At 43.5% G+C, this 23,139-nt stretch overlaps 4 protein-coding genes across 8 annotated transcripts; 2 read left to right on the forward strand and 2 right to left on the reverse strand.

The window, feature by feature from the left end:
- Positions 1 to 409: 409 nt before the first annotated feature.
- Positions 410 to 12,702, reverse strand: wdr91 (WD repeat domain 91). The gene is made up of 18 exons (XM_068705755.1): positions 12,405 to 12,702; positions 9,984 to 10,120; positions 9,706 to 9,885; positions 9,403 to 9,610; positions 9,145 to 9,227; positions 8,491 to 8,600; positions 5,567 to 5,738; positions 4,770 to 5,003; positions 4,213 to 4,403; positions 3,901 to 3,955; positions 3,720 to 3,815; positions 3,363 to 3,457; positions 2,956 to 3,109; positions 2,542 to 2,650; positions 2,112 to 2,224; positions 1,292 to 1,399; positions 1,002 to 1,091; positions 410 to 763 (listed from the first exon to the last, which is right to left on the reverse strand). The coding sequence occupies exons 2-18, from the start codon at positions 10,104 to 10,106 to the stop codon at positions 599 to 601; spliced, it is 2,286 nt and encodes a 761-aa protein (XP_068561856.1). The 5' UTR covers positions 10,107 to 10,120; positions 12,405 to 12,702; the 3' UTR covers positions 410 to 598.
- A 678-nt stretch (positions 12,703 to 13,380) lies between these two features.
- fam136a (family with sequence similarity 136 member A) lies at positions 13,381 to 15,249 on the reverse strand. The gene is made up of 3 exons (XM_068705763.1): positions 14,832 to 15,249; positions 14,522 to 14,662; positions 13,381 to 14,209 (listed from the first exon to the last, which is right to left on the reverse strand). Exons 1-3 carry the CDS (start codon positions 14,916 to 14,918, stop codon positions 14,021 to 14,023), a joined length of 417 nt encoding a protein of 138 aa, XP_068561864.1. The 5' UTR covers positions 14,919 to 15,249; the 3' UTR covers positions 13,381 to 14,020.
- Positions 15,250 to 15,596: 347 nt separating this feature from the next.
- On the forward strand, positions 15,597 to 19,465 carry pcyox1 (prenylcysteine oxidase 1). Its single transcript, XM_068705762.1, has 7 exons — positions 15,597 to 15,799; positions 15,985 to 16,122; positions 16,627 to 16,833; positions 16,909 to 17,083; positions 17,206 to 17,417; positions 17,501 to 17,653; positions 17,764 to 19,465. The coding sequence occupies exons 2-7, from the start codon at positions 16,011 to 16,013 to the stop codon at positions 18,432 to 18,434; spliced, it is 1,530 nt and encodes a 509-aa protein (XP_068561863.1). The 5' UTR covers positions 15,597 to 15,799; positions 15,985 to 16,010; the 3' UTR covers positions 18,435 to 19,465.
- A 437-nt stretch (positions 19,466 to 19,902) lies between these two features.
- si:dkey-200l5.4 (uncharacterized protein LOC795026 homolog) lies at positions 19,903 to 23,045 on the forward strand. 5 transcript variants are annotated; one of them, XM_068705766.1, is made up of 13 exons: positions 19,903 to 20,188; positions 20,429 to 20,482; positions 20,582 to 20,608; positions 20,893 to 20,943; positions 21,070 to 21,105; positions 21,191 to 21,211; positions 21,289 to 21,324; positions 21,396 to 21,434; positions 21,565 to 21,597; positions 21,698 to 21,712; positions 21,851 to 21,889; positions 21,982 to 22,041; positions 22,939 to 23,045. In XM_068705766.1, exons 1-12 carry the CDS (start codon positions 19,942 to 19,944, stop codon positions 22,029 to 22,031), a joined length of 648 nt encoding a protein of 215 aa, XP_068561867.1. In that variant the 5' UTR covers positions 19,903 to 19,941; the 3' UTR covers positions 22,032 to 22,041; positions 22,939 to 23,045. The 5 variants fall into 5 exon arrangements, with proteins under 5 accessions (XP_068561867.1, XP_068561866.1, XP_068561868.1 ...); XM_068705765.1 differs by having other exon boundaries at positions 21,982 to 22,017; XM_068705767.1 differs by having other exon boundaries at positions 21,399 to 21,434; positions 21,982 to 22,017.
- Positions 23,046 to 23,139: the final 94 nt, after the last annotated feature.

Below are 23,139 nucleotides of genomic sequence, written 5' to 3' on the forward strand. Positions count from 1 at the left end.
CTTCATTACACACTTACTGTATGGTTCAGTCTCAATGCTCTTTTCAACCTTGTTTCCAGCAGATAAACTGACTGTAGCAGCTGCCCACTGCCCAGCACCAAACAGCAGACAGACACAATGAGCAGCTAGCTGGTGAAGAAACATTTAGCAGCCAAGGAGCCACATTCTGTTCCTTAGGAGTCGGTGGAAACCAAACCAGAGATAAAAGGAGAGTAAATATTGGACTCCAAGTATCCAACACTGCTCTGCTTTATGTGGAATCAGAAGCTGCTTGCTCACATTTCGGTCACAACAACTCAAAAAGGTGAGGATATGTCAGAGCTGTGAGTCTTTCAGACTGTTGAGGAGTTCCTGTGTCCCTCTAGAAAATACTAAATCATGCAGCTTTAATTAAAAACCTGCTCTCAAATTGAACTTTCAGTGGGATTTTAATGTTAATATGATTTGTTAACAGGTTGGTGAGTTTGTACTGTTTTGTATCACATCATTAAACAAACGACATACTGTATTAACAGATTCTGGAATAATCTCGATCAGTGCGTGGGCGAACTGAACCAGCTCTTCATTTATTCTGATGACCTCTGACCCTTCAGGTGTGTTAGGACTTCTGTGCCAGGAGCGTGCTCAGCTTGATCTTCCCATCCATGGAGGCGGTCAGACAGGTGCCGCAGTCCAACGCGGAGCACCAGTCAACTGTCACCACTGGCGCTTTGTGGCCCCCCAGTGACAGCATGCTTTCCAGAGCGGGCTCCCCATTGGTCAACTTGAAGAAGGGGAGGAGAAAGGGAAACATGTTAGGAAATGAAAGTCTATAAAACAACATTTAAACTAAAATATAAAAGTATTCATGTTGGTTTAACCGGTAAAAACGTCACAATTACTGTCGTTCATTTAACTTCTAATTTAAACAAAGCTAAAAGAAAATTAAGATGCAGATAAGAGCATTTCAAGAAGCTGAGATATAAATAATTCAAAGTTTGATCTTATGAAGGTGTATTTACTCGGTATATCAGTCCTCCGTTGCTGGAACAGGTCAGGATGTGCTGGCCTTCAGAGTCGAAGGCAAAGAGTCGACCTCGAGGAACCTGGACCTAAGCAAGAGTTCATTCACACATTCAGAGATCAAAAGGTTATTAAATTCATTTTATTTGATCCATGTCATTATTTTGACCTAATGACATATCTTATCTATTATAACTGATGTCATCCCAGTTTCCTAATGATTTAGTAAAAGAGAAGTAAATGATCCAAATAAATGAAAGCTTCTTCAGTCTGTGTTGACGCTACACACCTGTTTGTATCCACTGTACCCTGACAGGATGAAGGGCCCGGTGGCATCCTGGGGTAAAACCTGCTCCGACTGCTTCACCCCACACCGATGGATGTTCCACTGAATGAACTGAAAACAAGCAAACACATTTCTTAGATTACTATAATATAATATAATAATATTGTTCAGTTTGGTCGGTGTTTACATCCCAACTCAGCTGTTACAACATTTGGCATCTGTCACCCTTCCCTGCAGCCGGTAGCTCCCAATTCATTTCAATACATTTCTGTCTTCATTACTGGAACACTGACGGCGTGTCAATGCTCTCATCAACATTGGAGAAGGAATCGTGGCGATAAGATTAATTTGTGGACGTTGAGATGATCACCGTCCACTGATGAGTCGACTGACCCCACAGTCCAGGTTTTGGCCACTTTATGTTCTCAGGGAATTGATTTGTTGCTGCTGTTTACGGTCATCTTGATGCAAATTCCAAAAATGCACTACAGGATTGCACCGCTATTTTTGTTTTTTCAGTTTGACTTGAGTAGCAAACGGGCTACAGCTGCATTTGGTTGTGCGACTCTGTGTTACATAATGACAATAGATGATCCTTGAAAACCCAAATTTATTCCAGCACCATTTGCACACGTCACTATCGTCTCACCCAGTAGTCAGATGTACATGTTTACCTTAGTTCAGCTTTGTTGTACCTGTTTTTAGTCAAATTCCTTTCACGTGTTCACACTTACTTGGCCATCAAAACTGATTCTAAATAATACAAAACTGCTATGGTTTCTTTCCACAACATGCAACATGCTTCCACAGAACTAACGCATACCTTGCCATCTTCTCCGATGCTGAAGACGGTGTTCTCGTCATAGCTGAACTCCACGCTGTAAACTTCTCCATCGTGAGCTCTCCAACTCATAGCGCTCTCATACCGCTGCATATCTAAAGCAGGAATTCCAGAGGACTGTGTGATTCATATGGAAATGTTACAGAAGGTTTACACAAAGCAAATCATTGCATTTCCACATCAATATACTGTACTGAGCAATGTGCTGTTTAATGTACGTAAGATGGTTCAGTAAGATGTAAAAATGGACTGAGACGAGTACAAAGACAGAAAGATGTCACTTTGAGCTCCTGATGCAGTTTAGGTCATCTGTCATAATTTCAAAGATTTTACAGTGAAAGTGATCAGAAATAGACAACAGAGGAACCAACACTACAAACAATCATTAGATGTGTCCCTAATAAACACTGACCGAACAGTCTGATGACTCCATCAGCAGCTCCAGTCACCAGCAGGTTCCCGTTGTGGTTGAAGGCAGTGCAGTTAATGGCTACTGGTTCAGGTTCTAAAGAGAACTGGAGCTGAGAGTCGGACACAACACTGATTATACTACATCCACAGGAACTGAACACACTAAATCTAACGCTGAACATGCTAATGCTAATTATCATAGGTCCTCATAACATTTGTGTGCACATTAAGCTGTTAGTATTGTGATATGATAAACATTACATGACAAAGCCTTCAGGGACATTGTCCAGGGACACTTGGAGAGTCAAAGTGAAACGTGTAGAAGTCCGGTCGAGTGCTCTTTTAACTGCTAACGCTGCTCTGATGCAGTAGCTTATTAGCTAAATAACTCTTACTGAACTAGCTGTTAAATTACCTGTTGTTTGACAGTCTTGGTGTCCCAGAGCAGCAGCTGTCCAGACACCGGGATAGGAAGTCGAGGTGCAGATTCTACACTTCCAGATCGACTGGCAGCTGCAGCTGAACAGACAAATGACGACCCGCTGGGACTGCAGGCTAACGACAAGATACTAGGAGACAGAGCAGGGACATGTTATCAAAATGTGTACTTCAAGACGGTTTCAAGAAGGATGGACATTGCAGTATTTTTTGTGGAGTTTAATGGAAATGCCATCGGAGTTATGTCGTGAGCGGGATACGCCAAACCTCTTGGGCTGAGCTACAGTCTGACCGTTTCGAAAAAGTTACCTCAATATAGAGGAATGTGTGTAAACAATTGTAACAAACTGTAATACAGTACAGTGGACAGAAAACCAGGTTTACCGTGGATGAGTTTCATCAATGTTCATCTCATAAAGATTCTTCTTGGCATCCGTATCATACAGCCGCACCGTGCCGACACCGCTGCCTAGTAACAACTGACCACACAGAGGGACCTTTCATTAACTTCCATACATTCCCCTGGGACGCTAACCTTCACCATAAAGTACAACATGCCTTACACCATGGCTTACCTAAACCAAGAACCCTATTTGTAGAATGAGTCGAGTATTTAGTAATTCCCTGAGCACAGCAGTTAACTGATGAATGTAATCATTTATCAAGTTAAAAGTAAGAATAGAAATCTGATTAATGCTGTCAATGTCACGATACTCAGTTAATGTGCAGTCTTGTTCATACCAGTCTGTCTGGTTTTGTGGCCCACTCCAAAGACAGCAGAGGAGACTTGGACATGATGGTGGCTTTGGTCTGCATGATGGGGTTGAATGACCACACCTGAGAAAGAGTGAGGATGAAGGCTGTTATGCGTTTCAATTGGTGATATACAATAATACGCATGTCTTTTCTATGTTTGTACAACCTTAATGACTCCGTCTACGTCCAAACTAGCAACCCGGCGACCAGAACAGTCAACCCTGGAAAACAGAAGGACAAATGGACGAAAACGAGAAGAATGAATGTTTTAGTTTTGTTTTTATCTTATTTTATCTTTATGTGACTTTAAAAGCCAGTTAAGTCCACCTGCTGTTAAAATCTTAATTTTACAAGATGGTTTTCCATCCATTACCAAATGTATTTGTGAGATACTGAGGTAAAGAAGGGGTGGGGTCAGTCAGTAATCCCTTCCCCTGTACGACCAGTTAAACAAAAGTAGGAGTGTGTGAAGGCAGACCTGCAGTGCATGATGGAGGAGTGGTGTTCTCCGTACTCCTCCTGGCTGAGTTTGATGAAAGACTGTTCCGTGGAAAGACCTCCTCCCTCTGCTCCTCTGCAGCTCCTGCTGTCTGAGCAGGGGTCAGGAGGTTCGCTGGAGGTCTCAGCAAGTAGCTCTGCCTCTCCTGTCTCCCCTTTCTTCTCTGGTATCTGAAGAGAACACAGAAGGACGATGTCAGTGTAAATGGAACAACTGTCCCAGCAATAACTTACAGCACCCGAACTTCAAAAATAGTGCAGGTCATTTGAATGGAATAGCTGTTCACAAGTAACACATTTTAATTATGCTGAGCTAAGCAAATCACTTTGCCATTCAAGATGGTGCCGCAAATGGCAGCCTCTGTGTAGCGCAAAAAAGCTGATTCAAATTCCTTGTATACTGATTCTGATGAATCTGATTCCTGGCTGCAGTTACTTAGTGTACAAGGAAACCAGACATTACAAAATGCACAGAACTGCTGTGACTACAGTTCTAATGGTGAACCTTCCCAGTCCTATACTCTTCAGATACTGTACCTGTGGTGGTGGTTTGGAGAAAAGCTCCTTCCTCTCTTTCTCATGTTCCTGGATTTTCTTGTGTCTAGGATGAGATGGCTGGTTTGTAGACTGGTTTGCAGACTGGTTGGTTGACTGGTTGGTTGACTGGTTGGTTGACTGGTGTGACTGGGAGCTCTTGGGTTCACTGGTTGATGCCTGGCTGGAAACTGGCTTCACCTCATTAGCTTGGACTGCCTCTTTTGACTTTGCAGGCTAGAAAAGACAAATTAGTTTTAGAAACAGAAGATGATCTCAGGTCATAATTCTATTAGCCACTTATAAAAAAAACAATATTTGCAAATATATTTCTGATGCACACAGAAATATTTCTTGTTATGAATAAATAATTGAAATCCACAAATAATTGTATTTAAAGGGATTTGAAATTTCCATCAAAAACTCCAGTGTATAGTAATGTAATGTATCATTGGAAGTTAGAGGATCTTGGAGTTGAGCCACTACTTCCTGTCGAAAGGAGTCTGAGGTGGTTCAGGCATCCATTTAGTTATGTAGTTAGTCCAATGAATATTACATTTATAAAGAACTTGATCATTTGATTTGTGTGTATATGAAATAGTAGGTCCCTGTACACCATGACAAGACCGTGAGATTTAATTAATTAATCAAGAATTTAGAAGTTATCACCCACCTGCAGAATTAAAGTTGTTTGGAAATTTTTAAATTCAGCCTCTGAAATTACCTGCTTTCAAAGAAATTTTGTTTTTCTGTTTTCAATCCCAATGAGCTTGTAAACTTTAAACACCTGCCCCTCTTACCAGATTGATTGGCAGGTCCTTCCTACCCCCTGCAACCTGGCTTGGCGAGGACCCAGTGGTGAACTGAGGCAGTTTACCCGGAGTGCGTCTGCCCTGCGGCAGGAATGTTGAGAAGAAGTTTCTGGAAGGAGTGGTGGCAGTGCTGACAGGGCGCTGGCTCGACACCAAGTCCCTAAGAGGGGGGGGGGGGGGGGGGGGGGGAGGAGCAAAAAGTGACAAGTTGACAAAACGACCATCTGTTGTGCATTTGCCTTGCCGTTAGCCAGACTCATTTAAAGTGAGAAAGGTTTTTTAGTCTCCTGCTATTTTAGTCTCTAGAAGCTGAAGCTTTAGAGGTCACATGCTGACCCTAGCGCCATTACTTTGTTTTGTTTATCTAACGGTTTGTTTTTCATCAATAGATATTACAGCCTTATCAAACTGCTAGGCTAGCTGTAGACTCTTAGTCTCATTGCAGGCCAAACAGTGGACGACAACAGTACAAAAGGAAATACATTCAGCAAAGAACCATAAAACATGGAACCTCATGTTGATGGGCCATCTTGTTTCTTCTTGTCTTGTTTAACAAAAGCTGGGGTCCAGTTCAGTGCCTTAACACTGCCACATACCATTCATCTGAACTAAGAGCTGCGTGTTTGAAAACATAAATTGTATGGTTATCTGCTTATTTGACTATTACATATGTGTAAAAATAGTGACCACAACGTTTTTGGTCACTGCTTGTTTGTGCATTTTTTTCTGATGTCTTCAAACATTCATTACTTTTTGGAATGCCACACCCTGCCAATAAGCAGGGTGTGCAGCCCGTTCTCACTCCCAGGTCAAACACCACTTTGTCACACCGCTGTTGTACCGAGACTCAAAAACCTCAAAGACCTCACAGGCCTGCAGGGACAGAGAGAGCAGACGGCCCCCGGCAGGATGAAGCGTGTTCATCCTGCCGTCGGCTGCCTGCTCTCTCTGCTTTGTTCTCACTAATGATGGTTCATCTCTTCATTGACTTCACAGATTGCTTGACTGCTCCAGCGCTATCTCTCTCTCTCTCTCTCCCTATTCGAGTGCTCGCTCGCTCATTGAGCCACAGGTGAATTTTGAATTTGCAGCTGACAATGTGACTGGATATTATACCTTTTAATGGCTTTTCACAACTCACCTTTATCTACTGACATACCAATCATTTTTGTGCATTTCCATCTTTGATATCTTCATCAGTGTTGAGTGGACATTACTGTAATATCATTACTTTCCCCAGTCATGAACAGTGTAAGGGATTCCAATTTCCAAAACAGTAATTATATGACAGCTCTTAATCCAGGTGATGCTGCGTTGCTGGGTTACCAGAATGCAATCAGTTTTTTGTGCTGGTAAAGCTTATGTCACGATGACGAGCAGCAGGTCAGCGTGAATCTTCACATCATGTTGAACTTTGGTGAACTTTCAGGCGGCCCGGTTCTTCCAGGGTTCAAAAGCATGCATTGCATCCTGAGTTTAATATTTTGTATGCCAAGTTGAAATTTGAACAATAGATGTCAAGCTCCATGCGCACCCTCTATTTAGGTTCATGTGTGCAGCAGCACAACATGAAAAACAGCCGGGTGAAGGTGAATATCGATCAGCAGCTGTGTTGATTCTTAAATACTCCGTCAGCCACATCACTGTGTCATGGTTGGAAAAGAGGCGACGATGCGCCCTGGTGACCAGACGTCTGCATACAAACGCTGAATATCGAGTTATAACCGACCAGTCTGATGTGCATCAATATCTGTACGGGAATAATTTAACAATGCTCAGTATGTTTTAGTTTAAATCCAACAGCCTCATTAATAGTATTCTTTAGAGTGTAATACTCTACATGTCAGCATGTGAAACCATATGTGAACATTTAAAAAATGGATTGTACCGACAAGAAACAACAATTCATCAGGTGAATTGTTTATTTGGCAACATCAACTGCATCACAGCACACAGTCCAAAACAGCAAATACTGTATCATTAACAATAAGTTAGTTAAATATGTATTTAGTATATGAATAAACAGAAAATAATTCAGCAATTTTGGCTGCAATAAAGTGCTTTAAAACTCCTCTAAAAGTAACTCCGGGATAAAGATGAACAAGGTTTCTGAATGGCAGCCTGTTACAACTAAAACTTCCTCTCATTCCTCCTCTTCATCACCTCTCATAATACTGCTGATTAACGAAAGAAACATTAAATTAAATATTTAAATTCACACATCTGACTTCTCTGGCATTACTCAGAAGTTCAGATTTTGTTCTAAAAATCTCTACTTTATCCTCAGAACACAGAGATAACTCTCAGAACTCAAATCATAATTTTCTTCTCTGAAGCATCAGCAAAGAGCTTGAGCTCCCTTCATCTAGCAGATCAGCCACGTTCTGCTCTCACACTCAGAAAAAGGTTCTATTCTATATGATTATATATTACTATTAAGACTTAAGAGTGAAACCTTTAAAATAAAATACTGGTAAAACAAATGCAGTCAGTCAATGTGTACATTGAACAACACCAGACACATGTTGTGCATCTGTCCTGGGTTTTGTGGTACGAAATAAAACAAACCAAAAATAAATCCGGGTGAAAAACACAAAACTGCGATGGATAGAAAGACCTTTTAGAGAGAAGAGACAAGATGGCTGCCAACTGTAACGGTAAGAGCTTCAACTCATATAAAAGCAAAAGAGTCTCCTGGTTGATCTAGACTCTTTAAACAGTGTCTTCATTGGGGTCAGTGGGACCGGCCCTATTTGAAACATATTCAGTCCTGGTCCAATAAAAGAATTTGGTTAAAAGCATTATATTGTCAATGGTCTTTTAAATCAACACAATGAACATTCAAATGACAGAATGGCAGCCATCTTAGTAGTAGCCAGTAATAATTAAAGACAGTGATGTAAGTGTCTCACAGCTCAGTGTCTCCTAGACGGTCCATGTTCTGGACGTACACCGGCAGCTTGTGGTGGACCATCTCGTCTAACGCTCTCTGGTCCCGACTCTCCGTCTGCAGGGCAAACAACTGGAATAAGACAAGAAGGACAGGTCAGACACAACAACAAGACATATGATAACACATCTGGACAACTTCAGCATGGGACAGTACGGAAAGAAGACAAGAACTTCAGGACTACTACTCCACCCACCCGGAGATAAACACCTCAAATTAACTAATGATTCAAGAATGCAAAGTACAAAGACAATACATCAAAAATACAGTTCTAACCAAGAACAAGGGAACCATAACATTTGTACAAAAGCGTCATTAAAATACCAAAGCATTGTTCTTCACTGTTAACATGAACCAACGTGTGTCAAGAACAAGACTGTGAAGAGATCAAAACAAGACGCTTCATTTTAAATATGAAACCAGATCAAATGTTAAAACGTTGAACTGTGATTATTTCCACCTAATGACTGACCTCTTTAAACCAGATGAGGTAACATTTTAAAACACAATATGAACCTTTGTGGATTGACTTTTAAAGCTAATCTTCAAGACACTGCCTCAAGCAGGAGATGTAAAATATGTACATTTGTTTTTTGTTGAATCATTTCATGCTCACCAGCTGGCAGAGCTGTTCATTCTCCTCAGTCAGACTCGTTGTCTTCTGAACTTCAGCATCAAAGCTCAGCAGAACAGGCTGGGGTGAGAACCAGTTAAGGACTGGAAACCAGCAAATTCAGAGTTTACATGAGAAACAGACAAATCGGATCAGTGTGGAGAGTTTCAAACAATCACTGTCTTCACTATGAAATCAAATGTAGCTACAAGCTGGACATTAATCTGCAAACTTGAGGCTGAGGATCCAGCTGAAGGATATGCATACACTGGAACAGGACGGACAGGAAGTTGTGCAGTGAAACCAGGAAGGTGTCGGCCCACTGGCGGGAGAAGTACGGAGCGAAGGCGGGGTTCTGCTCGGGGGTGGGTATAAACGGCAGAATGAACCAATCGCGCCACTCAACCTGACTCTGCAGCTCCAACGCCTGCTTCTGGAAAAACTCCTGCGTCTTCTCAAGGTTCCCTTTCTGAGAGGATGAAAGGACGGAGGTATGGTTGGACTAGAGACTTTTAACCGTTTTGTAGAGACCGGTGTCTTCTTGCTTTCTCTACATGACGTTACCTGGATGGTGTTGATGACGTAGTATCTGTACAGGCTGGTTCTGAGTTTATTCACTGTGGATCTGTAAACGTCCTCCAGTCTGCACAACAGACGTCTGTCCAAGTAGAGCCAGTACTCCTTCAGACCAAACAGGTCAAAGCTCTGAACAAACTGCTGGAGCTGATCGATGATCTTATCCACCTGCAAGCAGACGACGTTTTAGATTAAAGACAAACCGAAAAATAAAGAACCATTAAACTAGTTCTTCACATAAAGACAGATGCCTCCATATATCGTACCCTGAAGCCCTTCTCCTTGTCGGCCTTGATGTCGGTGTCCAGGTATTTCAGAGTGCTGGTGAAGCCGCGGTAGATTAGATATTCTCTGACATGTTCGTCTGTCCTCTCCACCGCTGAGCCCATAGTGACCTCTGACCCTGTGAGGTACAACACAATACGTGTTCCTGTTAGTTTACAATGTCTGGTTTTCTGCAGTCATTCAGGTCAGCTGCTCTGACCACACACACACACACACACACACACACACACACACACACACACACACACACACACACACACACACACACACACACACACACACACACACACACACACACGTCGTTGATGTTGTGAGAATGTTTCTCTATTTTATGGTTCATGTTTATAGGAAACAAAGTTGGTTTGTGTGGAAAGATACATTTTAGAGGAGCATCACTATGAAGTCCAGTCTGATCTAACTTTGGGCAATTTATTTTTTCCATACCTCTCATGAAGAGCAGCACAGTGTTAAACCTGCAGAGCTAAATATTATGTCCCTCTTATCACGTTCAAATGATTGTCTGCAATTGATTACTCTCTCTCTCTCTCTCTCTCTCTCTCTCTCTCTCTCTCTCTCTCTCTCTCTCTCTCTCTCTCTCTCTCTCTCTCTCTCTCTCTCTCTCTCTCTATATATATATTTCTATCACTAGTCTCATCTACATTAAACTCTGATGCAGTGACCCGTCTTACTCGTTCTGGTTTCCAGACATGGACACGACTTATTACTGAATTGGCAGATTTCTTCACTTGTTTTAAGAAATGTACTATTTTAGGATGCTGCTCTCAATAGAAATGACATTTCTTCGTACATTTGAAAAGATTTTTATATTTTGGGAGAACACATGTTAAGCCTTAAGAGAGATCCCTCAGGAGAGTAAAATAATGCGTCTTGGTCTGATAGAGGACATAGTTAGGGGTGCTCCCTATACTGATTCAGATCCATCAAATCAGATCCTGAGTCTACCAGCAGTATTCTCTTTTCCTCCAAATCTCTGTAAACCTCTGTGCATGAGTGGAAAGAGGAAGCCACTTAACAAATCAAAGCTGGTATAGAACTGAACAGCCCAGACCAAGACAACAGATGGAATCAGAAAGGGAAATATTTTGGACAGAAAAACAGACTTTTTCCCTGAGGACTGGAGAAGAGAAATGGAAACAAGGAAGCATTCATATTCATAACCTAACCCAACCCAACCCAACCTAACCCAACTTAACCCAACCCAACCCAACCCAACTTAACCCAACCCAACCCAACTTAACCCAACCCAACTTAACCCAACCCAACCCAACTTAACCCAACCCAACTTAACCCAACCCAACCCAACCTAACCTAACCCAACCTAACCCAACCTAACCTAACCCAACCCAACTTAACCCAACCCAACCTAACCTAACCCAACCCAACTTAACCCAACCCAACCTAACCTAACCTAACCTAACCCAACCTAACCCAACCCAACCCAACCTAACCCAACTTAACCCAACCCAACCTAACCTAACCCAACCTAACCCAACCCAACCCAACCTAACCCAACTTAACCCAACCCAACCCAACCTAACCTAACCCAACCTAACCCAACCCAACCCAACCTAACCCAACTTAACCCAACCCAACCTAACCTAACCCAACCTAACCTAACCCAACCCAACCCAACTTAACCCAACCCAACCCAACCCAACCCAACTTAACCCAACCTAACCCAACCCAACTGAAAGGCAGATGGTGATCTCCAGCAGCTCCTGGTATAGTGGGATCTTGGCACTGTCGATCAACCAATAAGCAATAAGTTGACCCCGTGACACACCGTCCCCTAATTTGCATTGTGAAGCAGAAATGCATTGACAAATGTAAAAAGAAAAGAAAACATTAATAAATAAGTTTGGAGAAATAAAAAGGATTAAAAATGCAAAGGAGAAACATGAATTAATTAATTAACAATGAAATAAACATGAACAATCAATGGACTCTATAAACAAATGTGAAACTATATTATTAAATGTCAAAGTTGATGAAAGGAAATAACTAAAAGGGGAAATTAAATAGAGTGAATAAATACAAATGTAAATGTTGCTACTCGCTTAATTAAAGCAGAAGTTTCTGCAGTTAGTCAGTTTGATTCACTTCCCAAAAAAAAAACGTTCATGTCAAACCCCGTTAAAACCCCTCGTGACCTCGTGACCTCATGAGTTATTTAAATAAACCGTCACATTCACTCAACATCTGAGTAACACCATATAATATCACCATATAACGGTCAAAGTGTCCCAAAAGCTCCAGGTAACGTTCGTGCACAACTTCCACCCAAAAAAACGATTACGTCATACTTTTTAATATGATAAATAAATGCATAACATCGCGTTAATACAGGAAAGGCCTTACATCGTGTCTACATGTTTACGCACCTCTGCTGATAGTCGAGATGATCTTCAGGTAGTGGATTTGTATCGCAGGTCAGTTTCTCCGTACAGCACGGACCACCGTCAAACCGTCAAACCGTCAACCTGCGAAAACGGAACCAACGTCGTTTGGATCCAAGTAACAGCGCATCCTCCTCCTCCTCCTCCTCCGTCCTAATCTAAGTGTAATACGATGTGAAACATGTCCAATATTATGTTCCGGTTGTGTTTGTAATCTAACAGTCATGTGACGAGGTCTTCTCCTTCTTCTTCTTCTTCTTCTTCTTCTTCTTCTTCTTCTTCTTCTTCTTCTTCTTCTTCTAAGTTTTTTGGCGGATGACATCCAGTGAAAGGTGCTTTTCCGCCACCTGCTGTACTGGAGTGTGAACCAGAGTATCTAACCCTTACAAAAAAACAAACAAACAAAACAAGACTAATAATATAAAACAAATAAATAATAATAAAGAGTTCTATCATTTCGGTCACTTAAATTATTTAACTCAATCCTGTTTCTTTCTCGTATTGTAGTACCTTTCCTGCCCCTTAGGTTAATGCATCTTCTAGGTTTAGTTCCTCAACTCCCAGCTTCCTCTTCCTCTTCCTCTTTGTCTCGCTCGAGTATGCATTTCTGGCAATGACAAACGTCATGGTCTACAGATTCTGGTATGAGGCGGTGCTCACACAGTCCTGTTGGGTGTTGATTTATTAGTTGTGTTTTGTTCAGCCTCGTGTGTCCAGTCCTCAGTCTGGTAGCATGTTTTCTTCTGTGGTGCTTCTTCTGGACGTCCTCCCTTTACCAGCTTCTTTCTGAACAGCATAAAGACGTCTTCCTGTTTCTCCTACGTCCCGACTATGCTGCTCTTGTATTTGTTCATGTACAATGCTCTCCTTCAGTTCCTCAGACACCTTGCAGCGTTGCCTTTCTTTATTATTTGTAAATGAGATGTTTTTTGCCATCATTAAAATGCAGACCAAAAACAGGTCCATCTATAGTGCTTTTAATACAGACATACATCATGAGGTCAGACAATCACAGAACAACTCAACAACAATGAAATGACAAAAGAATGAAAGGGATGAGAAGACTCATGCTGGAGAGAAGCTTCAGGAATCAGATATGACAGTTTAACTTTAAGTACATTTAAAATGCAAGAACAGATACACACGTATCTGTGTGGTGTACTCTATACTGGTATTTTAAACTGTGATACTCTGATATGGACCGGGTGAGTTTTCCCTATTAATTATTTTTAAATGCACACTTCTCTTCAATGCATGTTTGAGTTAGACAATGATGCGCTACCAGATGCATCACTTGGTTTTCAAACCAACAAATGTTCAGCTCCCAGTATCCAGGAAGGCTTTAGATTGTAGATTACACATAGTAAGATAAACCTCACAGCGAAGAGCTTTAAATCTCCACAGCAGCATTCAGAGTCATAGCCTGTAGAACTTCACAGAATCCATGTTAACTTTCCCTCTCAACACCGTCATGGTATCTCAGCCCTCTACTCTTCATCTGCTGCTGTTCAAACCGGCTGGTTGAGTGACCCTGTGCTTCTGTACGTGTGACGACCTCAGACTGAGTCTCCAGGAAGGACGACAGCCATCCACCGCTCCCCTTACTGCTGTATAGAGTCCAAATTATCTTTGATTCTTCGGGTCATGCTGGGGATCAGGTTTATGTGGTCGTCCACACAACTTCCCACACAGCCGTCCATCAGCGATCGAACAGCTGGCTCTTTAGCGCCGGAGTCAAAAAGATCCTTCGCCTTATCGTTGCAGTGCATCGTGCATCTGGTCAGACGGTCCTGATGGGGCAAAGAGGAGAGCTAATAAACCCCAAACCTAATAAACACAGACGGGACAGAAGTCCCAGTGGACAGGTTTAGGGTAAAGTGACAAGGCAGCTAAGCAAACACAGTAATAAGAATAATGTACACACTTCATCTGACCAACAATCATTGTAATGTTGTAGTTTCACCGGCATCTCACTTATATCTGCCTGCTGTGAGACAGATAAAAGCCTCAGGTTCAATGTGACAGCTGCTACATGTGTCCTGACTGAGGACTTTAACACACGTTCATGGTTGGAAATGCCACACACTCAAACGTCCCCTCACCTGAAACTTCTCCAGCTCTGCAGTGACCTGGCCCTGAGCCTGGCCCATAGGAGTGTGACACCTCTCGATGCACCGATGCACCACAGACATGGAGTCCGAGGACCGCTCACAGCAGTCTGCGCTGCACCTGAACATGCGACCCTGCAGCGAGAACACACACACACACACACACACACACACACACACACACACACACACACACACACACACACACACACATATATATGAATATGATGGATACAGGTGCTGCACAGATCGGTGTGGTAGAAAAACAAAGCCCCACATGCACAGATCATGTAAAACAACCTGCCTGCATTACACGGATGTGGTCCCTCTCCAGGCTTTGGACCATTTCTTCCACCGCATTATGCACGCGCGCCTGATGTGCCTCTGCCATCTCAGTCCGTCCTGCTCACACCGCTAATATTCAAGTTTAGAATCTGAACCAGACTGACCCGAAGTATCCGCGATGTCCACAGCAAGTCCCTTTACTTCACAATTTGAAAACTAAGGTCACCTCCATTCAAGCATGGTTCAATATGAGTAGACTTCCGCTTTACTTCCGCAACAGAATCCTTTTCCGGTTTGTTTGCTTTCTTCAAAATTGGGTTCCAGTAAATCCTGATTTTTGATAGGCAGAGTTGCAGACTGACGTTCTCGGAAATGAACGGTTCTCTGTGTTTTTCGTGAGAAATGACAATAAATATGACAACTTCCGCTCAGTTCCTTTAAACCTCCACGAGCCCTTTTTTCATAGGTCAGTGAAAAGTACATGATCCGTGTTCTTACTCGACTTTAATTGTTCTTCTACTGTTTGTAGTCTATTTACATTTATTTTAAATGACCATTTATATATATATACACATATACATATAAATACACACACATAACACGTTACATACACACGTATATACTCACATATATGTATACATCATATATCTTGAAAGGTTAATGAATGATGAAGCTCAAATCAATCGCCGTCGTTTAAACGTTGCACTCTCCACATGTATTCCGTTTTTATCTAAAAGTAAGATTTTACGGCCTTTATTGTGAAAATCAAACGTAAGCATGCCCGGAAGTGTGTCTCGGTATTGAGCGACGTTCTCAGCGCTCCGACATTAAACAAGTTGAGTTAGTTGTTGACACTTCTTGTCTTAGTGGCTGACGTCACCGGTTCCGTGTTCTGTTTCAGTTTTACCGAACGTTGAATCTTATTTTGTAGCGAATAGAAGAGAACGCTGTGAAGGCTGCTCCTCCATCAACACCTGTACTGAACTAGTGAGTCCTCCGTTCAACGCGTTCTCTTCATAAAGTTTATAAGTATTTGACATAAGTTACTGTTCCCTTTGTTATTCTGTGCGGCTGACCTCCTGTGACAGAAACCTTTGACCAGCACTGACTCAGACTGTTGCCTTCGAGTAGAAGCGTCTATGCGGAACTAACCGTGTCTCTCTCCTGGACAGACGCTGTGTGGAACTAGACGCGCGCCATGAATCCACGGACTCTGTCCCTGAGAGCCCTGCTGCTTCTGGGGCTCTGGCACGCTGGGAGGAGAAGTGTCGCCTCAGCCCCAGAGCTGCTAGATCAGCCCAAAAGGATAGGTGAGTCTGTCCTCAGACGCACTGAAACACCAAACTCACCAAACACACCCAACACACCCAACACACCCGTCCTCCTCTCTGTAAACACTTCCTCATGATGAGATGTTACTGTGGGAGAAACCCCACTGTGACCTTATCCAGGATTCAGCTGCAAAGACACATTTAGTATTATTAAGTAAACTATTAAGTAAACTTAAGACGTCATCTTGATCTCTGGGAAACTATGGACTAAAGGATCTAAAATAATAATATATAGAATAATAATAATACTCGTCAGATTCATCTTCTATTATGATCATATTAGACTGTAATAAAGGCATCTTAAGAGAATACCGAATGCAAGCTGTGTTTATTTTAGGTTCCTCACATGGAATGAAACTTTAGAATAATCACATTAAACTGGAGAACGTTCAGCACACGGAGTGGCAGCAGTAGAACCCGTTGTATTCATCAGGCGTAGATGTGACCCGTGTGTGTAACCGTGTGGTGGTCGCTGCTCTGAAGCCGTGGTCGGAGCCGGCATCGGAGGCACATCTGCAGCGTTTTACCTGAGGCAGGAGTTTGGAGCCGGGGTGAAGATTGACGTGTTTGAATCGGGCGATGTCGGCGGACGCCTGGCGACGGTGAAGATCGGAGAATACGAGTACGAGACGGGAGGCGCGGTGATCCACCCTCTGAACCTACACATGAAGCACTTCATTGAAAAATTAGGTAACGTGATGTCACCAAAACAGAATGACAAACGTTGAACGCGACTAAAACCTTCTTATTATATGTTGTTTTAAGGTATTCCTCCGAGGACAGATGTTCCCTCTAAAATGGCCATCTTTGATGGAAAGGAGCTCACCTTTGAAGAGAGCGACTGGTTCATAATCAATTTCTTGCGAATGCTCTGGAGATTTGGGTTCAGCTTTATCAGAATGCACATGTGGGTGGAGAGTGTTCTGGACAAATTCATGAGGTGAGCAGGAGGGGCAGGAGGAGCAGGAGGAGCAGGAGGAGCAGTCGTCAGCGCTCCTAAATGTCATTCTTTGAGATGCAGGATCATCAACATCGATGAAACCGTTTTGTTTTCACTCACAGGATCTACCAGTATCAGCAGTACGGCTACTCCTTCTCCAGTGTGGATAAGCTGCTTCATGCCATGGGCGGCGATGGTTTTCTCACCCTGCTGAATCAGACTCTGGAGGAGACGATGATGGGCCAAGGGTTCTCCCAAGTCTTCCTCAACGATATTGTGGCACCCATCGCTCGCGTCAACTACGGCCAGAGCGTCCGCATCAACGGGTTCGTGGGTACGTGTGTCCGAGTTCTGATGGGTTCATGAACTCAAAGGTTTAGAATAGAGGTAACGTTTAGCGTCCGTCTCGTCTCGTAGGGGCGGTGTCGTTGGCGGGAGCCGATCCAGGCTTGTGGGCAGTAGATGGAGGCAATAAGAGGGTGTGTTCAGGACTGCTGTACAACAGCAAAAGTGAGCTCATCCCCGCCAGAGTGACCTCCATCTCAGTCAAAGGTCGACCATCCAAGACAGGTACCTTCTACATTCCTTCATTTGGTAAAGAGCTGGTCACTGATGGATTTTCTTATGTCCTTTTTTAAAGTCAAACGTTTAACCTCAGCTCTCCGTCTCCCGTGTTTCAGGCACCACAACCAGTTTCTATGAGGTTAACTATGTTGGAGAGTCGGGCTCAGCTCACTCTCTGTACGACATCGTGGTGATAGCAACGCCGCTTCACCAGGGAAAGTCTGACATCGCCTTCTCAGGCTTCTCTCCCCCCATCCCGTCCCACTATCCCGGCCGTTACCACCAGACCGTCTCCACTCTGGTCCACGGCATGCTGAACATGTCCTACTTGGGCACCGCGCAGCCAGCCTCTGAGTTCACCGTGTCTGACATCCTCACCACGGACTCCAAGGACTCCGTCATCAACAGCCTGGCCTCTCTTGACCCCGTGCACATCCCTCCGGGTTACCGGCGACCCCCTGCCAGCCAGACCAAAGTGTGGAAAGTGTTCTCCCCACAGCCGCTGTCCCAGGAGCAGCTGCGGGACATCTTCCTCTCCTGGGATTCGGTGTCGGAGACTCGGTGGCTGGCTTATCCTTCTTACCGCCCGCCGCACCGCAAGACGCCTCCCTTCATCCTGCACGACCGGCTGTACTACCTCAACGCCGTGGAGTGGGCGGCCAGCGCCATGGAGATGAGCGCCATCTCTGCCAGGAACGTGGCCCTGCTGGCGCACCACCGCTGGCACCAACAGGTCGGCAGCATCGACCAGGAGGACCTGCACACCCGACTAAGAGGGGAACTCTGAAGAGACACGCCTGAAAGCAACACAATCAGTCCACACAGATACTGGTGCACTACAACAACACTCCTGTCAGGGCAAATCCAAACTGTCATTCAGGTCTCTGGAGTGATGTCACCACTTTAGACTCCACACAGTTCTACTTTATTACAGCTTTTCTCTTATTGTTTTAGGGGTGGCCATCATTGCAGCAGTTATTACAAATAGAAATGTCGACCAAAACCAAGAAACCGATTGGAAGGATCCTCTAATCCACAGTGAATCACTCTCCAGCAGCACAGAACCCACGAGAAGGTGGCTCAACATGGCGCTGTGCTGGGTTGTGTAATCACTGTGAACCACGCTGCACTCCAGGGCAGCAGACACGTACTTTAAGTGTTCCTCTGTTTGTCTGTTGTTGGTATGAACACGGTACAGCTCCCACCCAGCCTCATTCACCAAGAGGACCTTTAATTGATTGATTGTGTGTCACTGAGACGCTGTCTGTCTTCCTACAGGATGTGTTCTTGATGTCAGTTATGAAATTAACAAGTCTGTGTTTTCTCCTCCTGTTTAACTGAACTGATCATTTTGAAGTCTAATTACACTGAAGAATTGCAGGAATTCAAATTGTCAAAACTCTGAAGGTGCCTTAGAGATGTCGGAGTAATTGGCTTACGTCTTTATTAGGTGATGAGTCTCCCGATCGTTTTACAAATCATCTGTCCTTCAGGTTTTCATGTTTTTAATGAAGTGAAGATGGCCGTCAGAGTCAGCCACTGTAAAGTGTCTTTAAAGCCTACAGTCTCTAAATCACTTTAAGGATTTTTAGCCAAGAACATTGTTTCTTAAGCACTTTGAAAGGTGTATTTTTCTAGATTTCTGAAAGAAGTTTCCTGTTTGTGAGTATATATGTGAAGACACACTGTCTAAAAAAAACATGTACATTCTTCTGCACAAATACGAGACAAATCTAAAGGTTTGAGATTCAGACACTGAAACCTTCAGTCCAAACAGTTTTATAAGTGTTTATGATCACAATAAAGTTATGAAACCTTGTCTGCTTCATACTCTCATTTCACATTTTACTACAAAGCCATATCTGGTATTTATTAAAAGCCGGTTTAAATTGTGTTTGAATCACTTTTTATGAAGCAAACTTGCGTTCTAGATGAAGTTATGATTGGTGATAGTGATGACCATTTTCTCCTTGTCTTTATATCAGAAGCTCATACTAAGTTTGTGTCTCATTTCACTTTTAAAATCCACTTTTTTCACCATATTCTCACTTTTACAAAGTCAGATGTTCTGTTCTTCTCATGACGGGTCAAGGGTCTGAGGTGAAAAGTGAAAAGAGTGAATCACTGCTTTGCCTGCTTGCTTGTGACCGTCATTCATGAAACAGGCTGAGTGGTGAAATCACTGCCAGTCCCAACAGGACATGAACATTGTTTTCAGCTCAGATGGAAGGACTCCCATCAAACGGACACAGCGACTCCCCAAACACAGGCCCGTGTGACTGAAGGAGCCAACAATGGGAGGCATTGACGGCCTGAAGAAGGACACGTCTGTGTGGGGACGTGCCGCCCGGCTGTCCTCTCAGGTAGGGAGGGACAATGGTACCAGAGCCGCCGGTCCATGCAAAGCATGTGATGCGACTGAAGATATAAGAGGCTGTAAACCGACAACAACCCAAAATCCTCCAGAACCCAGAACAACAGCCAAGATGAGATCTCTGGTGCCACTGTGTGTCTTCCTCACTGTCGCAGCGCTTCACTCTGGTAAGAAGAAGAAATAGTTATCAACTGATTTCTATGATTTAGAATATGACTACAACTTTGAAACAGGTTGATCTCCATCGGTGAGACTGGGAGACCACATTTTTGTCCTTTAACTGTTGTTATTATTGCTTTCAATGATAATATAGAGACGGTGTCTCTACAGAACACGGATTCATGCTTTTCTTTGTTCAGTTGTGTGTTTATTTGACGCCTGACTGATGTACTTGTGACTCTTCAAAGCTCTCTCAGCATCTCTGGAGTCTGCAGAGAAAGAGGAAGCAGTTGCTCAGCATGGTGAGGAATTACTGTCAATAATAACTGATTATTAATAAATATGTACGGTGATGAGACCTGCTTGCCTCAAAATGTATCTTAATGTGTTTCTTCCTGCAGATGGGCTAAGTGAACTGCAGAAAATAGGTACGTTGGTCTGATTGAGAACCAGCTGAGTGTGAAACGGATGTTTTATGTACTTTATGTGTTTGTCTGCAGAGGGTGTGTTTGTTCACCTGACATCACGAGCAGCAGTTGTTTTCATTTGCTTTGTAACACAAGTAGACTATCCGGTTTGTTAAAGCCACCTACCAGACACTTTCATTTTTCTATTTCATTAATGTTGAATCTGTAAACATTTCTTCATGTTCACTATTACGCAGACGGCCTGAAGTCTCGTTTGGCATCATGTTGTCCCTCTGTCTCCTCAGACCAGATGGAGTTTGAGGCCGCTCAGAAGAACGAGACCGCTCGGATGAATGGTAAGTTTGACCAAAGTCCGGGGCAATGACCCTAACCCAAAACAAGGTGACCCTCAAAAGCAAATATGTCTTTCATCCATTTCTGTTCCGTGGATAATCGTGCTTTGTTTACCCTCTACTGTGAAGCAACAGAGAAGCAGAATGAGGAAACCCGCTACCTTGGTAAGAGGAACTGTGAGCTTTGACCGCATTCAAAGTGAATCCAGCTGCAGTTCATAATATCATCTTTCAAACGTTTCACACACAGAAGCTGTTCAAGAAGGATCCGGTGAGTTCTACTTCTGTGATTAACACCTGAACACGTTGACCGTGGGTTAATGCCTCCTGTTGAAATGTCTCCAACAGTAGAGGAGCATGTTGAAGCTGAGGACGATGACACAGGTGTGTAAAAGACAAAAAGACAACATATGATCTGAGATTCAACGTTACATAACTGTGAAATCCTCCTCCAGCAGAGGGAGGCGGTAACTCTGACGCAACAGCTCATGAAGGTGAGAGCTTTTACTGTTCAAGTATCAGCCTGTAGATGGCGCTGAAGGACAGAGTGGAAAAGGTCCGCAGGACTTTAAAGTACAAGAACATGTCAAATATCACAACCATGTGACGGATCTCTCCCCACAGAACCCCAGTCTGAGTCCTCTGAGGAGGCAGATGGTGAGTTTGTGACATTAAGTTCATTTCAGCGCATTAAAGATGTAACTTCAGCTTCTGTCATTCCATCAATGACAACGTGTGTCTTTATCATTTCTATCAGGGAGACAGAGGCGGGGTGAGTGATGGAAACCTACTCTACTACACCGCAACCTTTTGAAAGAACATTTAGAGATAAACAACAATAGAAAGTACACAACTAAAGCCATGCTAAAGCGTGTCACTGTACATACAATACGTTTCAATGTCTCCCTAGAGCACCACGAGGCAGTGCCAGAGACCGGGAGCAGTTTGGGTAAGACCAAGACCTAGTGAAGCCGCTGACTCACAACGCCTCACTATAACTCTGTGGTTGAAACTCTCCATCTTCTCATTTCTCCCCTGCAGATGGAGTCAGTCATGATTCAACCAAGTGGGAAGAAGGTGGAGACGTCTAAATGCTACACAGTAATAATTCACCTCAAGGCTGAGTGCAATGTTATGTGTTCACTAGTATTATGTATTATCCAGAGACGGTGGTTCACTTTTATTTTAAGGGGGGGGGGGGGGGACTCGTAGTACCTGCTGAGGCAAGATGTGGTGAACTGTTTTGAGTAACACAGAGAAAGTCAAATTGTAGGTTATGCAATGATCAGACTGTGAGCAACAGAGCCGGTCGAAGCCGGTCTCAGCTAGTTTGAAATAGTGTCGAAAGCCTGGGCCGGGTTCAGAATCAAGAACTGTAAAATGCCTCAAGAGCAATTATGAGTTTACAACTCGGCAGCTTGTTAAAAGGAACAATTGTTCTAGAGAGATATTCAAGTTGAGCACTGGCTGCTCAACCTCTAAAGTAAGACGCTGGGCTTGTTTATTCGAGCACAGTCCTCCTTGTGAGTAAATCTAGGACAAGAATCCAGGACACTCTGAGGAGTCTGTCCCCAGGTAGTTATTGTGCTCGATTTATACTGTAGCGTCTGCTTCTGGTTATTTTTGGACCAAGGATGCACTGTCCCTGCCCTGAAAGATGCCAGAGGGATTGTTTAAAAAGTGATAAAATGCTTCTGCCTCAAGGTTATTGAGGCAGTGATAAAGGTTGTGTTTCATATTCTCCTGGATGAGAAAAACCAAACCAACATGTCCAGGTTCTAAATCCTCATCCTCTGGGGACAGAATAGGTCTCTTTGTGCTTTAGCAGCAGTAGCGTCACACACTGGTGCTGCCATCATTCATCAGGAGAGTGAGTCATATCTGAAAAGACCTAGATGTGATTCATAGATTCGTCCGGAGCCCTGGAAACCTGCTGCTGCATTGTGGAGCGTCCCCGACGTAAAGCAGTCCTCTCTCTTGTCTGTCCCTGCGTCACAGATGTACTGGAGTGAGACGGCACAGCAGGCCTGGATCCAGCGCTCACTCCTCTCCGGTGAGGAGCTGCACTGCGCCTACTGCCAATAAAGAGGGAACTATTCCACCTATCTGAACATGTCCTCGTCTCTTTCATGCTGAGCCAGAACACTTCTGAACAGTTTCAGGACTGCTGTCTGGGATGTTTACGTCAATAACATAGCA

This window comes from Cebidichthys violaceus, unplaced genomic scaffold (genome assembly GCF_023349555.1).
Source record: "Cebidichthys violaceus isolate CVI_PGR_0920_01 unplaced genomic scaffold, fCebVio1.0.p SCAF_12, whole genome shotgun sequence".
Taxonomy (NCBI): Eukaryota; Metazoa; Chordata; class Actinopteri; order Perciformes; family Stichaeidae; genus Cebidichthys; species Cebidichthys violaceus.

Excerpts from the sequence above, each read along its gene's own strand:
- wdr91 (XM_068705755.1), bottom strand. The coding sequence starts at position 10,106 with ATGGGCTCAGCGGTGGAGAGGACAGACGAACATGTCAGAGAATATCTA. Across the intron at positions 9,228-9,402 it reads CGTCCTGTTCCAGTGTATGC|CCCAGCCTGTTCTGCTGAGC; the intron begins ATATCCTTCAGC and ends ACTGGTTCTCAC. Across the intron at positions 764-1,001 it reads ACGGAGGACTGATATACCGA|TTGACCAATGGGGAGCCCGC; the intron begins GTAAATACACCT and ends CCCTTCTTCAAG.
- fam136a (XM_068705763.1), bottom strand. The coding sequence starts at position 14,918 with ATGGCAGAGGCACATCAGGCGCGCGTGCATAATGCGGTGGAAGAAATG. Across the intron at positions 14,663-14,831 it reads ACCACATCCGTGTAATGCAG|GGTCGCATGTTCAGGTGCAG; the intron begins GCAGGTTGTTTT and ends TTCTCGCTGCAG. Across the intron at positions 14,210-14,521 it reads CAGAGCTGGAGAAGTTTCAG|GACCGTCTGACCAGATGCAC; the intron begins GTGAGGGGACGT and ends TTGCCCCATCAG.
- pcyox1 (XM_068705762.1), top strand. The coding sequence starts at position 16,011 with ATGAATCCACGGACTCTGTCCCTGAGAGCCCTGCTGCTTCTGGGGCTC. Across the intron at positions 17,418-17,500 it reads CCGCATCAACGGGTTCGTGG|GGGCGGTGTCGTTGGCGGGA; the intron begins GTACGTGTGTCC and ends CTCGTCTCGTAG. Across the intron at positions 17,654-17,763 it reads AGGTCGACCATCCAAGACAG|GCACCACAACCAGTTTCTAT; the intron begins GTACCTTCTACA and ends CCCGTGTTTCAG.
- si:dkey-200l5.4 (XM_068705766.1), top strand. The coding sequence starts at position 19,942 with ATGGGAGGCATTGACGGCCTGAAGAAGGACACGTCTGTGTGGGGACGT. Across the intron at positions 21,106-21,190 it reads TGAGGAAACCCGCTACCTTG|AAGCTGTTCAAGAAGGATCC; the intron begins GTAAGAGGAACT and ends TTTCACACACAG. Across the intron at positions 21,890-21,981 it reads AGAGACCGGGAGCAGTTTGG|ATGGAGTCAGTCATGATTCA; the intron begins GTAAGACCAAGA and ends TCTCCCCTGCAG.